Source organism: Sceloporus undulatus, chromosome 1 (assembly GCF_019175285.1).
Source record: "Sceloporus undulatus isolate JIND9_A2432 ecotype Alabama chromosome 1, SceUnd_v1.1, whole genome shotgun sequence".
Lineage (NCBI taxonomy): Eukaryota > Metazoa > Chordata > Lepidosauria > Squamata > Phrynosomatidae > Sceloporus > Sceloporus undulatus.
In genome coordinates, this window is record NC_056522.1 from 308,055,889 (window position 1) to 308,071,803 (window position 15,915).

Here is a 15,915-nt window from a genome sequence, read left to right on the forward strand (position 1 = left end):
TTTCTCATGAGAAGGTAACTTCTTAAGAGAAAAAGGAAGGCAGGCAGCCAGGCAAGGACCAACATAATTGGAAGATGACTGATAATCAATTTCACGTGTTAGTTCTACTTTACTGTACATTCTTGATTGTTCCCTTTTCTGACAAAAAGAAGGAGGTGCCACAATTCTTGTGTTACTTCTTGTGGAAGTGATCAAAGCTGAACCTTGCTAGAAGGGGTTCAGTGTGTACTCTGTGTGTATGCAGATGAGGTCCAGTTTGTTTGTTTTTGTTTTTTATTAAATATAAAACAAACAAGCATCAAATCAGACAGAGATGAATACATATATGTACATATAAACCAGAAATTAAACAAACATGTAACAAATAATACAAGACTGACAAAAGCTAGTGTCTTTCTAAATATTCATTCTGATGATTTATAAATTAACTTCCTGAACAATTGGGGCCACTTTCTTTAAAAGAGAATACAAGGTTTTCTCAATTTATCCTTTCCACAACTGAGTGTCTATAAATACGGTTATCTGTACTATACGGTTATCTGAGATGTGCAGTAACAATTCTTATCTATTGGCATAACATTTTCTTCTCAATCTATCCTTCCTGGTTTTAGTGTTTAATACCCTTTCTTTCCATTTAAATTATAAGGGTTGTCTTTTTCTCTTTTTTTAATCCAATGTTTAACCTCTGTGTGTGTGTGTGTGTGTGTGTGTGTGTTATTTGACTGATTTTCCAAATATTTTCTTAGTCCAAATTTATCCCTCTTTTTCTGCCACAAATCTTAAGGCAGTTCCAGTTTTCTTCTATAAGTTGTCTTGGGCTTTCTCTCATAATTGCTTCAGGCTATCCATAGCCATGGCTTCTCTTAGCTTCATATTCCATTTTTAATTAGTTGGTGTTAGATTCCCCCCCCCCCCAATATTTAGAATATAGCTTTTTCTGTATACAGTTGTCCCTCCTCTTTTGTTGACTTGGAGTCCATGGTTTGACTCTTTGTGGGAGGGACAAAATGGCAGTGTGTGCCTGGGCGTATGTGCCATTATTTTCAATGGGAATTGAATATTTGCAAGTCCGGAAAGCATCCCCTGCAAATTGGGAAGGGCTACTATAATTCTGACATAACGTGAACTTGTTCCTGAATTGCTAAGTCTTTTCCAAGTATTCAAGGTTTATACATTTCCCAAGATCTTGTGCCCACTTTATCATGCTGTGTTTCATTGTTTCCTGTTCCAGGTCTCTTTCTTTTAATATCTTACAATATTTAGCTGTATGTCCTTTTCCTCCATCTGTGAATATTTTATCTATCTTATTTTTTTCTTTGGGGATTCCTACTGTTTTCTTGTGCATCATAAACCATTCAGTTAATTTTTTATACAAGAAACAATTGTAACCAGGTTTTTCTTTGCTTAATTGATCTATAGTTTTCACACGATAATTATAATTTCCCTCTTATATTAATATATCCTTGTATTTTAACCATGCTGTGTTCTTGTTTTTACCATGTTTCTCTGAAAATAAGCCATACCCATAAAATAAGCCGTAGCAGGATTTCTAAGTATTTGCGCAATATAAGCCATACCCAGAAAATAAGACATAGTGATAGGCGTGGCTATGCAGCATACCAACTCAGAGCAGTAAAGAAGACGGGCAGCCATTCTCATCTGCCCTATCATAAAAATAAGACATCCCCTGAAAATAAGCCATAGTGGGTCTTCTTGAGGGGAAAAAAAGAGGAAATGGCAGGGGGTTGGACTGAATGGCCCTTGTGGTCTCTTCCAACTCTACAATTCTATGAAAAAATAAATATAAGACAGTGTCTTATTTTGGGGGAAACACGGTACTTCTATGGAAAAAAGGCTTCCTGCGTGGATACCCACAGGGGGTTTCTTTATAGAATTGGTCTTTAATTTTCATGCATACTCTTAAAAGGGCTCTTCTTCTAAGATAGCAATTGAAATCTTTATTATCCTTTAACTTATACCACATAAACCGTGGTATCCGTATCCAGATGAGGTCTAGTTTGGAAGGTGAGTTTCTCAGTTCTTCCCCTCATCAGCACTCTCAAATGGACTATGCTCTTACTGCATTAAATTGGGCTGAAGGAAGTGGTCTCAAACCAGATATTCTCTTTAGGGTCACTAATTTTCACCGTCTCTTTCATGGTCTTAGTATTCTATATACCATTTTTCTTGCCACGTTCATTCTTGGTATATGGTACTTCTTTCTTGGTCTAGAAAAAGCCCACAGATATAATCTCTATCACAAGCCTTGTCCAGGCATCATTTAGACCAGTCTTCCTGGATTCTTTTCCACTTTCCATCATTACCTTCTATGCTGCCTCTCTGCACTTGGTCTTCAGCCTGTCATGCGGTGGGGTCCTGTTGGTTGTCATTATGCCTCAGAGAAGAGTTACATGCAATCCACTAGGTCCCACAAGAAAGATTCTTGCAGAAGGAACTCACTGTTATCTGGGTCAGCTTGGAAGGGAAAACATATTCCTCTCTCTGCCATGTTATTTCACCTGCCTCCTGACAACACTTCTGCAATCAGTGGTGTTTCAGATCCAACTTTATCTGTCTCAGTCTCCACTTTACTTTCTTGTACTTCATGAGCAGATCATTCAATTACTTTGCCACAGTTTACTTTGCTTCCAGTCCTATTATTGAGCATCCCTAAGGTGAGCGCTAGCATAATTGCATGCCTAAATTGCCTCACAGAGAGAGGAATTCCTCTGAACGCTAAATTTGCATTAAGAGGAATTCCTCTCCCCAGGAATGATTCAGGCATGCAAAGGAGGGAGGGACGTTTCCATGGCGATTCAGTAGCGTTCCAGGCTTTCACATACAGGGGCTTGTTTTCCCTTTTAGCTTCATTTGGAGGACATTTTTGCAGCAATGCAGGCAAGTGTGAAAATCTTCCATGATTCTTTCACAAAATCCTCTGAATTGGATGATGGTGACTAGATTTTGTCCTCTTCCAGGCTCTCTTACTTGGCACAGCAGTAAAAAATGGAAATATTTTGTCATCCACAGAGGATCTTCAATCCTACTTAGAGCAGTTATTACATATGTCAGCTGCTGTTGGCTTGGAAGCAAATATTCCTCCATCCCCTACTTCCTATCTGGTCTTCTTACAAGTCCAGGCTAAATTCACATGACTTGTGTCAATTATAATAATAATAATAAATTTTATTTTTATACCGCTTTTCCAGAAGATCAAAGCGGTGTACACAAAATTTAAAACCAGTTACAAACACATCATAAAATAGATAAAACCAATGACACAATACAATATACAAATCTAAAACAATCATTCGAAAGGGTGAGCCAGGAAGTTGATGGGATCAAAGTACACTAGTTCATTTTCCAGAGGGGAAGGCTTGATAGAAGAGGAAAGTTTTTAGCCTCTTTTTGAATGTTTCTAGGGGGATGATCAGGCGGCGTTCCTCGAGAAGACTGTTCCAGATTTGTGGGGCTGCTACTGAGAAGGCCCTCTGGGATGAAGTAGCATATTTAGATGATGGAATTTCTAGCAAGTTCTTCCCGGTTGTTCTGAGTGTGTGGGGTGGATTATATGGGGAGATGCGGTCCCTCAAGTAACTCGGGCCCAAGCCATATAGGGCTTTATAGGTAATAACCAACACCTTGTTTTGTGCTCGGAAGCGAATAGGCAGCCAGTGCAGATCTTTCAGAATAGGTGTTATGTGGTCAAACCTGGAAACGCCAGTGACCAATCTGGCTGCCGTGTTTTGTACTAGCTGAAGCTTCCGGGCTTGTTACAAGGGTTGCCCCATGTGGAGCGCATTACAGAAATCTAAGCGAGAGGTTACCAGAGCATGTACCACAGTTTCAAGGTCCCTATAGTGTTCCCTTATGCAGTCGTGGCTGAATCTTAAATCAGTTCCATCATCCTCTTGCTGGGTTAAGAATCTGAACAAGAACAGAAGTGTAGATTTTTCTTTCAACATCCTATAGCCAATTTCATTTTTGTCAAAGCAGCACAGAGTAAAGGCAGGGATAAGGAGGACTGTAGGCTTGATACCCTGGGCAGAAAATTCTGCTGTACAACATCAGTGCCACTCCAGTTCACAAACTACCAGATTCATTTGTAAAAGTTATGGGAAAAAGTAGGTCCAGTCCTGACAAAGTTAGTGGAGGAAAACTGCAAGCTTGCCTAGAATTACCAAGTGCTGTTTATGTAATAGTTCTTCATTTCTATATCACATTGTAAAGATCATAGATCCTGCCATGACTGCTGGCAAATATTAGATATTATATGTATGCTTTGCTTGTAATATTGGATGATGGGTTATGTTACATAAGTGATGAAGCATGGTGAAAAGAATGTTTTATCTTTCTCGTAGCTGGCCAATGAGCAAATGTGAGGGATGGAAGAATACCTTTTAAACTGCCAAGGTCAATTCGATGGGAACACTTGGTCCAGAGAGGAAAGGAGGGGTAGCTCTGTGAATGGGAATGTTTTGGTTTAAAGATGAATCGCTGACAAGCATGTGAAAACATTTGAATTGCTAATTGATTTTAATATACCCTATAATTGAAGGAGCATCGGTCCTGACAAAAATGTGATGCTATGAACACCTTTAGTTTCTTGAATAAAGCTTTCTGTTTTATTGAAACGTGTCTCTGAACTGAAGTGAGTCAATACATGATACGTGTAGATCAGGAGGCAACAACCGTTGCCAGTGCCATCTTATTATATCAGTATACATTTACAGCTGTAGGGACTGGCTAGACTACCACACTACACTCTTATAGTGATGCTGTTCCTCTTTAACTGCTCTGGCTGCCTCCTGTTGCACTTTGGGATTTGCAGTTGAGGGAGGGGCATTTAAGAATTCTCAGCCAGAGAGCTCTTAAGCCTCACTGAACTACAAACCCCAGAATGAAACAGGAGGCAGCCAGAGCAAGAAAATTGGAATAGCAGCACTATAAGAGTGTAGTGGGGTAATGTGGTATGATTTCATGTACAAGCTACAGTAGAATACTTGCCCTTTGTCCAAAATGGCCTCTTCCTTAATCTTTTCATGAAAAGATGGATTGTGATTATAAAATGTAGTTCATGGCTCAAGAGATTGTCATCTCTTCTTCCTCTAAGAAGCAAACATGCTACTTATATTCAGTTACAGTTCTTTTATCATTGTTCTTCTTGCCAGTCGTTTTAGTCATCTTCCACCTTAAGGTACCCTTCTCAGCAGGGGATGCATCACTTATCACCATGTAAGAAAAGAGGTTCTGATTTGTACAAAAAGTGCCTTTGACTATAGTCAGCAGTCGGTATCCATGGGTAGGGGTCTGTTCTGGACTCTCATCCATGGATACCAAAATCCACAGATGCTCAAGGTATGTTGTTCCCAATGGCAACCCATGTATGCAGCTGCACCATCATTAGGAACAACTTCAATGCTGACGTGTGCATGTGGATGCGCCACCATTAGGGACAACCCCTGTTGTCCCCAGTGGCAATGCAACCACGAAACTGGGACTTAATGGCAGCACAGCTATGTGCACACGCCACCATGGGACAACAGGGGCTATCCCTAATGGTGGCACAGCCATGTGCATGCACCACCATTGGAAACAACATGGACTTGCCATCTATGGATGCTTGAATCAGCTGATGGCAAGTCTGTGGATACAGAGAGGCGACTGCATCTTCCTCTCTGCATTCTTTTATTGTTCTCTGCTCTCCTCTGTCCATCATTACCTCCTGTTTGGAATACATTTACATTTTTTTTCTGAGAATGGTGAACCATCACATCTGACAATTGGGTTCTCACCAACAACAGAGTTCCATTATCTTCATGAGGTCTATTTTCATACCTCTCTTCATCAGTCATACCATTGTTTCCATAGCAGACAAAGCCTACCAATTCAGAGTCCTGCTTTTTGGACTATCCACCACTCCAAGAGTTTCCACCAAATGTACGGCAGTGGTAGCTGCTTATCCTTACACCCCGGGAGTGATAGTGTACCCTTACATACATTATTGGTTTCTGGTGACTCAGACACAATGCCAACTTTATGCCAGTCTGCATAATGCTTGTGTACATCTCAACAAAATGAAGTCTAAACTGGTGCTGGTCCAATGTATCCAGTTTGCCAAGGCAATTCTCCACTCCACAGACAGAGCAAGGTTGTTGAAGTCAGTTTTCCTTATAGTGAGAACAAAGCACCCCAGAGTGTGAAGTGCAATTTTTTCTTGGACTCTTGGTGTTCACAACACAAGTAATACCCTTCGCTCAGTTACACGAGGCCCCTGCCGCAGTGGTTTCTAGTGCACTTCAGCTATACAACCTACTCTTAGGCAGAGTGGCCAACCTTATCACTTCATGTACAATATTCACTACAGTGCTGAAGGTTCTGTTGAAAGCTGGCAGAGTGCAGTGCTCTGTTGGTATAACTCCACGGATTACACCAGTAATCTTGGAGACTTCCTTGTGCAAGCTGGTAAAATATATAACCGCTCCTGCATGGGTAAAGCCCCAACAGATTTCCATTTTTTATTTGTAACACTTTTGAGGGCTTTCAGGGAAATAACTTTTCTAGCAACTTTAAAAAATAGAACTTAAGATGTATGTTTATCTTGTGGAACTGACAAGTTTGTTCTCAGTGAAAAACCCTACATATTATTCTTCCATTCTCCCATATACATGGTGTTTCAGTGTTTTATTTTGTTCGTAATTTATTTGACCTAAAATCCAATTAGTAGACTCAACTAGAGCATGCCCACTAAATAATTTGGGCTGTGATAAGGGAAACCTTTGTAAATCACAATGCTTCAATTGGGGCTAGCAATTAAATTTACACACACACACACACATACATATATATATTAAAAAAGAGCCAATTTCAAGTACATGGAAGTAGGATAGAAATAAATGTTTCTAAAGACCTGTTTAATTGAATTTTCTGTTGAAGGACCATGCTCATTCATATATGCCGTAGCTTATTTGGATGTTACGATCAAGAGCTGGGAAAGGCTGTTTACTCCGAATATCCAAATTAGTTGCCTTTCTTCCCTCTGTTTCATAAATGGGGGGGGTGTTTTTTTTTTCCCCAGAAGGGGCTTTTATCCAGAGCTTTCTCATCCTGTTTTTTCTTCTGATTTATATTGTTTTTCTTCAGAGGCATTGTATTAAGAAGTGAAACTTGCAGACTTTGCAGGCACTAGCTGATATTGCTAATTTTTAATTTTGTGTTTGCAGCAAAAACCTCTCTCCAAACGCAAGTGTGCAGCCTGCAAGATTGTAGTCCACACGCCTTGCATAGAACAGCTAGAGAAAGTGAGTAAAAGTGGATAAAATTGCTCTGCTGTACTGGAAGAAATGAGATCATTCTTAGTAAAGAGAGAGAACATTTCTGCTGGGACTAATATTGGAAGAACATTTACTGTATATACTCATGTATAAGTCTAGAAATTTTAGTCAAAAAATTGACCCCCAAAACCTAGGTTGACTTATCCACAGGTCAATGTAAATACTGTACTTTAACTCTTATTAAAAATGGAACCATCCCCTGGTGAAAGGCAAGAGTACAATCTGTCCTGGAAGCACAGACCTCCCTCTACTATCTCTTCCATCCAGCCTTTAATGTGAGCCAAAACAGTTATGCCTGCCATTATATTGTAGGTTCTTTGGCATTGTTTTCCTATGCTTCATCATTTAGACCCTTTGTTGCATGTCCCTAAGTCTTAACCTCGACTTATCCAAGGGTCATATCAATATCCATAGTTTTGCCTCCAAAACCTGCCCTCGACTTATACATGAAGTCAACTCATAGTCGAGTATATAAGGTATATGCCTGGTGGGAGAAATTCCCAAGAGCCAAACTCTTTTTTCTGATCTTATTGTTTGCCAACTCTAAATGCAAACAATGCTTTTATTTAGGGAAGCTAAAATTCATAGCTTTGGAGTCAAAAGGCCCCGTGTTCAAACTTTGGTAACTATAGGCGTGTTACCAAAGCCCCGATCCGCCGGTTTCCGGGCTGCGGGGAAGCGGCAAAACGCCCCTTTCCCGCAGCCTGGAAAGGGGTGTCCTTGGGGCGTCAAGCCCCAAGGACACCCCGCGGCGGCGGGGAGAAGGAGAAAGGGGCCGTTTGGCCCCTTTCTCCTTTGGTCCACTGGGCGCAGCCGTCTGAAGGCTGCGCCCAGCGGACCAAACCAGGAAGGAGCTCCGAAACGGAGCTCCTTCCGGGGTTGCGGAAAGGGCGCCCTAGGCGCCCTGCCGCGACCCCAATACATCACAACCATGCCGCCTCGTTTGGAGGCGGCGTGGCCGTGTCATATCGATGACGGCGGCCGTGTAGAACGGCCGCCGCCATTTTGTGCGTGCACATCACGTGCTATGGTTAGGGCGGTGCAAAAGCACCGCCCCACCTTAACCCTACTACGCGCTCCGCACATACTTTTAAGCCTGTGTGTAACGGGCCATTGTCAAGCCATGTTAGGTAGATGGGCTGGGAAACACCTCTGTGTGAAACCATGAAATGCCAGTTTTAATAGATAGCTCTGAGCTATATGAATCACTGTTCCAGCTTTGTATAGGGCAGTCATGTTTGTCAATATGCTCAGTTCTTTTTTGAGATTAGTGATTAGAGGGGAAAGGAAGAGAGAATCCCATGTCTGAATAAAATGTTCTCTGTAAAATAGAAGCATTTCACCTTTTATTGATATCAAAATGTGTTCACCCTCCTTGTGTTAAATCGACAGATAAATTTTCGATGCAAACCCTCCTTCAGGGAATCTGGATCAAGGAATATCCGAGAGGTGAGAGCTGTGTGGATGGTTTATTGTTCTGTGACATCAGGGAATTATCTGTATAGAGTTTCATATATAGAGAGAGAGTTTTCTACACCATACAGTTTGATGTCAGTCAATGTGAAATACTGGACCTACACATATTCCTGTAATCCAATCTTCTGATGTAAAAGAGGATGAACTTGAGATACTAATATGTAGGTAATAGAAGACATACCTGAACAATTCCTTGAGAATCTGCATGTTGAGCAAGCAACAGTGAAGCAATATTTTTATACTAATGAATAAGTGATACTCATGGATTGTTCATACATTATAATAGTAATGTGTTGAATTTTCTTGCAAAGAAAATAGTGAGATAAGCTATAGTTAGCTTGCATTTGCCAAAATAAAATGTTGCAAATGGTTAGACTTTCTCACACAGAAAGTTAAGGAACTAGATAGCCATTGTGTGTGGTTACTAGTAACATGTTTAGCATTCATTCTGGAATATTTAGGTCTCATGAATTGTATTTTGTCTTGTTTACAAGCTTTCATTAATAACATGAGCAGCAACTTTGCTTGCTTCCCTATTTTGTGGATGTTATTTTAAGCCATCAAAAACAATAGTGCATGTTTAATATCTTTCTTAGAAAGGAGCAGGCCTGCATTCTGGCTTGGAGGATGAGACCTAAAGAAAGAACTCTCCATGGTCCCGAAGAGTAGAGGGTGGAGCCAGTGAGAATTCATACACATTGCTCAGGACTCTGTAGTAGAGGAAACATAAGCCTGTCTAGGACAGTCTTCAAACCTGACTTCACCTTGGATATAGATATAATCTTTCTTCAAATTTCTCTTAAATAAACCAAATAGTTTTAGACTGATAAACATGCCACTACTGCCTTCAAACACCCAGTAATATCTGCTGCTTTGTCATCCCTTATATTTTACTTGTCAGGTTTCATCAGGAAGCAAACACTAGGGTGAAATGCCAAGTCATTAGTTATCAATTTACCTTCCTAACCTTTGAAACCCTTCCAAATCAGAGAGAAAAAGAAAACATGGTGGGATATGATCCTGCCCACTTTAATACAATTAATATTTTGACACTGACTTTAGTAGTATCAGATGTATGGTTTGTCTTCGAGTCTTACATTATTATTATTATTATTAAACTTTATTTCTAAAGCGCTGTAATTATACATCCATGGCCCTTGATACAGTTGCAGAAACATGGATGACAATTAAAGTGGATTTGGTAGCTATCTGGACCAACAAGGTGAGTGAAGCAGGCAAGGATGTTGGACAACAAGAAAAGTAAACTCCTGAGTCTACAGACCTATCTTGCATCACTTATGACCTCTATTTCCCCCTCAAGCAGACAAGGAAAATACTTTCACAACTGTATTTATTTAGTGCATTTATATGCCATTGCATGACTTGTATGAAAAGGCCTTTGGGGCAACTAACAGTTCAGACTAAAACAATAATTAGCAATAAAACATTTACAATTAATTTGAATACAGTCATAAAGACCTATAAACAATTAAACATCATAAAGGAGAGAAATATCAAGTTATCATAAAATGCCATCTGTTTCTCCCTCCATATGTCAGCTGAAATAAAAAAGTCTTAAATAATTTTTGGAAGATGAAGACAAAGACCTGAACAGACAAGCCAAAATAAAGCTGGTTCAGCTTATTTTAGAGGTAATGACTTGATCACAGCTTTGGCACAGCTTGTAGCTTCTTAAGGTGTGTGTCATTTAAACAACATACCTCCAAAGTGATCCAGAACATTATTAATCGCAGTCACCATGGGTGTTTTGAGCAATATATTTTCCAAGGATGTTAATGTTGGGCAGATCAAGATTCCTGTCAGTCAGCTTTTAAGCCCCCACAATAATTCAACTAAAGCTTTCTTTTTGGCTTCTCGTCTATTTGTGTGGAGTGGGCAGGGTTCCTTTGTATGGTGGGTAAGATAAACATTTATCTCCTAGTGTGTAGTCATTCCACTTGTTGGCAGTCCTGAAAATCTGTACCTATAGACTAGTCAAAAAGAACAACTCTAATATTTAAATTAGTAGATGTGGAGCCATTTGGGATCATGGTGGCAGCAATATAGAGTGTATAGGGATTTAAAGTGGTGTTGTCACAGGTGGTGGCCAACAGTGCAGACATCAAAGCTGCAGCCAGGATGTGGTCTTAAGGAACTATATGTATATTGTGTCTGTTTCCCTTGCTCACACTTTTCATGAGCCTTCCCCTGTATTTCTCTGTAGCCTACTATTGTGCGGCATCATTGGGTACACCGGAGACGCCAAGAAGGGAAATGCCGACAATGTGGAAAGGTGAGAGGAAAATCAATGTGCTTGTCCAAATTTACATACTTAGGTTGCAGCTGCAATAATGCTTTTATTTTATTATATGTTGATTTGATTTATCTTCTTAAGATTTTCCTCACAAGAGCTCAGAGTAACTAATAGTCTTACATAACAAAATGAATTTCAACAGGGACAAATGTAAAGTACTACAGTTAGACATAAAAAATGAAAGGCTCAGATACAAGATGGGTGACAGCCAGCTTGACAACAGTGCATGCAAAAGGGATCTAGGAGTCTTAGAATCATAGAATAATGAAGTTGGAAGAGACCACAAGGGCCATCCAGTCTAACCCCCTGCCATTCAAGAATTCACAATCAAAGCACTCCCAACAAATAGCCATTCAGCCTCTGTTTAAAAACCTCCAAAGAAGGAGACTCCACCACATTTTGAGGGAGTGTGTTCCACTGTTGAAAAGCTCTTACTGTCAGGGAATTTTTCTAATATTGATGTGGAATCTCTTTTCCTGTAGTTGTGGTCTTAGCAGACCACAAGCTGAACATGAGTCAATAGTGCGATGCAGCAGCTAAAAAAGCCAATATGATCCTAGGCTGAATCAATATAAGTGTAATATTTAGATTACACTTATATCTCCTGAAAGGACTGTGTTCGCAGTCTGGGGGTGCTCCAATTCGTCACTCCAGATGTCAAATCAGGTAAATGCAACAGTCAGGAGTGCCTGTTACCAGCTTCAGCTGATACGCCAGCTGCACCCTTTCCTGGAAGCTAAGGACCTTGAAACTGTGATGCACACGCTGGTAACCTCCCATCTTGATTTCTGTAATGCACTCTACATGGGGCTACCCTTGTGCTTGATTCGGAAACTTCAGTTAGTGCAGAACATGGCAGCCAGATTGGTCTTAGATACAATTAGAAGAGACCACATTACACTGATTTTAAGAGCACTTCACTGGCTGCCCATCAGTTTCCGAGCCTAGTACAAGGTGTTGGTTATCACCTTTAAAGCCCTAAATGGCTTGGATCCAACTTATCTTCAGGACCACCTCCTTCTGTATAATCCATCCCACACACTCAGGTCCTTTGGGAGGAATCTGTTGCAACCCATAAAAACCTGACTGTCTGCAACTGCCCAAAGGACTTTTTCGGCAACCGCTCCCAAGGAGATCCATCACATTAGCTGTTAAGATGGATCTCTTTTGGCAGCCCTTTCCCTGAATAGATACCCAGCCACCAAAAAAGCCTAATTTGTTTACCCCTAATTCTGCTGTAGTTGTTGTTTATCTGTTTGCTTATTATTTTAAGTTATATTTTAAATTGTAAATTGTTAGTTGTATTTGGCAGGGTGGGATTGAGGGATATGGGAATGTATGTTTTAGTCTTGTAAACTGCCCCGGTTGTGTTGCACAGAGGGGCGGGATAAAATAATTTATTATTATTATTATTATTATTATTATTATTATTATTATTGAGGGAAGTAATACTACCACTCTATTCTGCTTTGATTAGGCCTCACCTGGAATACTGTGTCCATTTCTGGGCACCACAGTTCAAGTGAGATGTTGAGAAGCTGTTGTGTGTCCAGGGGAGGAGGACCAACATGGTGAAAAGTCTGGAAGACATGGCCTATGAATAGTGGCTTAGGGAGCTGAGTAAGTTTAGCCTGGAGATGAGAAGTTTAAGAGGCGACATCCTTCCAAGGTCGCTAAAATGAGTACCCAGCTTGTTGGGGGAAATTAGCTTACAGTTGTAAACCACTTAGACATTGTTAGTTCAGTATGAAGCGGTATATAAATGAAGCTCTTTGTTGTTTTGTTTTGACATGATGGCTCTGTTTAAATATTTGAAGGGATGTCATGTTGAGGATAAAGCAAGCTTGTTTTCTGCTGCTCCAGAGACAAGAAAGTGGAGCAGTGGATTCAAGCTACAAGCAAAGAAGTTCCACCTAAATGTTAGGAAGAACTTCCTGCTGGTGAGAACAAGTTGCCTCAGAATGTGGTGGAGTCTCCTTCTTTGGAAGTTTTAAAGCAGAGGCTGGATGGCCATCTGTCGAGAGTGCTTTGATTATGTATTATTGCATGGCAGGGGGTTGGACTGGATAGCTGTTATGGTTCCTGTTCTGTGATGATCCTGAAAGTGGACAATCAATCCTTATGGTCCATGGAGATATGATTGGAAAGATAGTTACAGCCTTCGTGGATCATTAGCTTCTCAGTGGAGTAAAAGCAAAAAGTTACACAAAATACCACAAGTAACACATACTTTCCCTTATGAGTTCTCTCTCTCTCTCTCTCTTTCTCTATTGCAGGGTTTCCAGCAGAAATTTGCCTTTCACAGCAAAGAGATTGTAGCCATCAGCTGTTCCTGGTGTAAGCAAGCAGTGAGTGCAGCATGTACCTGTTTGCTACATCACCTTCCTTTCTCTGGTCATGTACTTTTGCCTTTCTTCCCTGAAGTATATGGAAATATACTTACTGAAGCCTCTACCCCTGCTACTCTTGACTACTAGTGTTCGCATCATGAATTCTGTGTGCTTAGAAGTCCTTTCTGGTATTATATCATTAATCTTCATGAACAGCCCAATGACAGCAACTGACATAGAATAACTGAGGTTTGGAGATAGCAGTATCCTCAGATTTATTGTGGGCATAATGGAGGATGGTTAATGCTTCTTTATGCAGAAAGCTACCATAGCATAGTGTACATATTTTGCTTGTCCTACCTGGGTCTGCTGTACCTTTACAAAAAATACTTCATTTTTTAAAAATACATGACAGAATTAAAAATGTAATTTTCTCTCTCCTTCCCTTCCATCTCCACTTCCCTTTGCCCTGCACAAAGGTTGGCATTTTGTTTGGGGCATAAGCAAATGCATCTTATACCTGCATTTGTCAGTTTGGGTTGTTATAGAGGTTGATATTCTCTTCCATCATCCACAGTGACCAACCCCACCCCTCCATTTAGCCTCTCCAGCCCCCACTACTGGTGGTGGAGAGCGTGTGTATGTGTGTGAGTGAGATAGAGAGAGAGAGAGCTGTTTCTGGTTATGTACCTGTAATTAGGTGCGGAATGATTGCAACATCACTGAAACCTCCAGAAACCTCCAGTGGACCTCAGAATATGATGTAATCATTCTGCATCTGACTGGAGACATGACTAGATGCTTCTCTGATCCCTTATGCCAGTGGTCCCCAAACTTTTGGGGGCTACTGCCTTCTTTCCTCTTGGGTGACAAGCCTAGCTCACCACAATGCCTATTTCTTTATGTTAGATTTACTGATTGTGGAGCAGCCAGCTGGCCAACAGCATCAATATCAGCCATGCCCAGCTTGCCACTGCTTCCTCCTTCAACTCAGCATCTTATATAAATACAGCAGTGACTGCAATCCTGGCTTACTCTTCCCTCTTGCTCGGCCGGTCTGACAGCAAAAGGAAGGCTGGCTGGTTGGCTGGCTGGCTGGCTTCTCAGTTGCTGCTCCCAGGGAGAGGCAAAAGAGCAGATAGTGAAGCAGTGACTGAGAAGTCTCCTGGCCACACCAGCCTTTGCCACAAGGCTAGCATGGATGCAGAGCTTCTTGGTCGCTGCTCAACTGGCTGCTCAGTTGCTGCTCCCAAGATGACTGGGTGCAAAGGCTTTTCCCCAGTAAGGAAGGACTCTCAGTTTTTCTTTGCCAGGACAGAGGGGTGCAGCCGGCTTCCCACTTTTCTCCCCAGCGAGGAAGGTCTCTTAATAGGAGAGAGGCGAGAAAGGTGAAGAATCAGATTACAACTACTACTCTTTCTTTAGAAATGTGCCTTCCCCACATAGCTTCAAGCTGTCCCCACCACCACACAAACATTGTTTCTTCTGCTACCTCTTCTCTCTGCCTATTTGATGAAAGAAATGAGCAGCAGAGCAGCTCCAACCTGCCAACCAAGCCCAAGCAAGGCTTACAAAACTTAAGCATGGTCCCAAATGTGAAAGCTCCTTTTTGCCACCACTTGTCCCCCATTTCCACATGCTCTAAATCCTCATCACTGCCATGATCCTTCAGGCTGCTGGTTTCTCTTGTCACTCTTGCCAGTACTTTGACTGAAGCCTCCCCGCCCCTTTTTTCCTCACCACCCCGTTGCCATCCCCTTTTTCTTCACCACCACCCTGGATCTTTCCACTGCCCCCAAGGCGTGGTACCCCCCACTTTGGGAATCACTGCCCTATGTTCTCCAACAGCCATGGCATGGCTATAATGTGACTGCAGCAGCCAAATGGTAGACCTAAACACCAGAGGGTGTTCTGAGAATAAATGTAGTGTAATTCCGTACACAGAACTACTATACTACACAATCACATGCTTGAAATGGCATTATCTCCTCCACCACGTGATTCTAGGCTTTTTCTGCTCACAACTTTGTGAAAGGTACTTTCTGGGATATATGTTTCAGGAACCCCCCACAGTACCCATGTACTTAAAAATAAAAATAAAAATCCAAACTCTGATTCAGCTGTGTGTGTAGTCCAGTTCTTTAAACAGGCTTACAAAGCATTGTGTTTCTCCTTGATTGTACTGTAAAACTGACTGGCTGTGTTGTTTTTTCTCTATTTCAGTATCACAGTAAAGTGTCATGCTTCATGCTGCAGCACATCGAGGAGCCCTGCTCACTCGGGGCACATGCTGCTGTGGTCATCCCTCCTACCTGGATTCTGCGGGTCCGGCATCCCCAAGTATGTTACTTCCTCAGATTTCCTTTCTTTCAAACTAAATTTACTTGTATTTAACCTAGATAATACCTTGTTAGGATTACTATTAGCACATTCTACAAAGGACTACCTCTGGAAACTGTTC

The 15,915-nt window shown here is 41.2% G+C and overlaps 1 protein-coding gene across 11 annotated transcripts in view; it reads left to right on the forward strand.

Moving 5' to 3' along the window:
* Nucleotides 1-15,915, forward strand: part of DGKZ (diacylglycerol kinase zeta) — a 202,169-nt gene that overhangs the window by 140,574 nt on the left and 45,680 nt on the right. For 10 of the 11 annotated variants that reach the window (XR_006100996.1, XM_042443105.1, XM_042443114.1 and 7 more), the window contains 5 exons: nt 7,224-7,301; nt 8,727-8,783; nt 11,035-11,103; nt 13,401-13,472; nt 15,678-15,794. Coding sequence is in view for 10 of the 11 variants with exons in the window: in XM_042443105.1 (XP_042299039.1) it covers nt 7,224-7,301; nt 8,727-8,783; nt 11,035-11,103; nt 13,401-13,472; nt 15,678-15,794 (393 nt within the window). In the remaining variant the exon portion in view is untranslated. The remainder of the gene's footprint in view (nt 1-7,223; nt 7,302-8,726; nt 8,784-11,034; nt 11,104-13,400; nt 13,473-15,677; nt 15,795-15,915) is intronic. The other variant, XM_042443065.1, reaches the window with a different exon arrangement.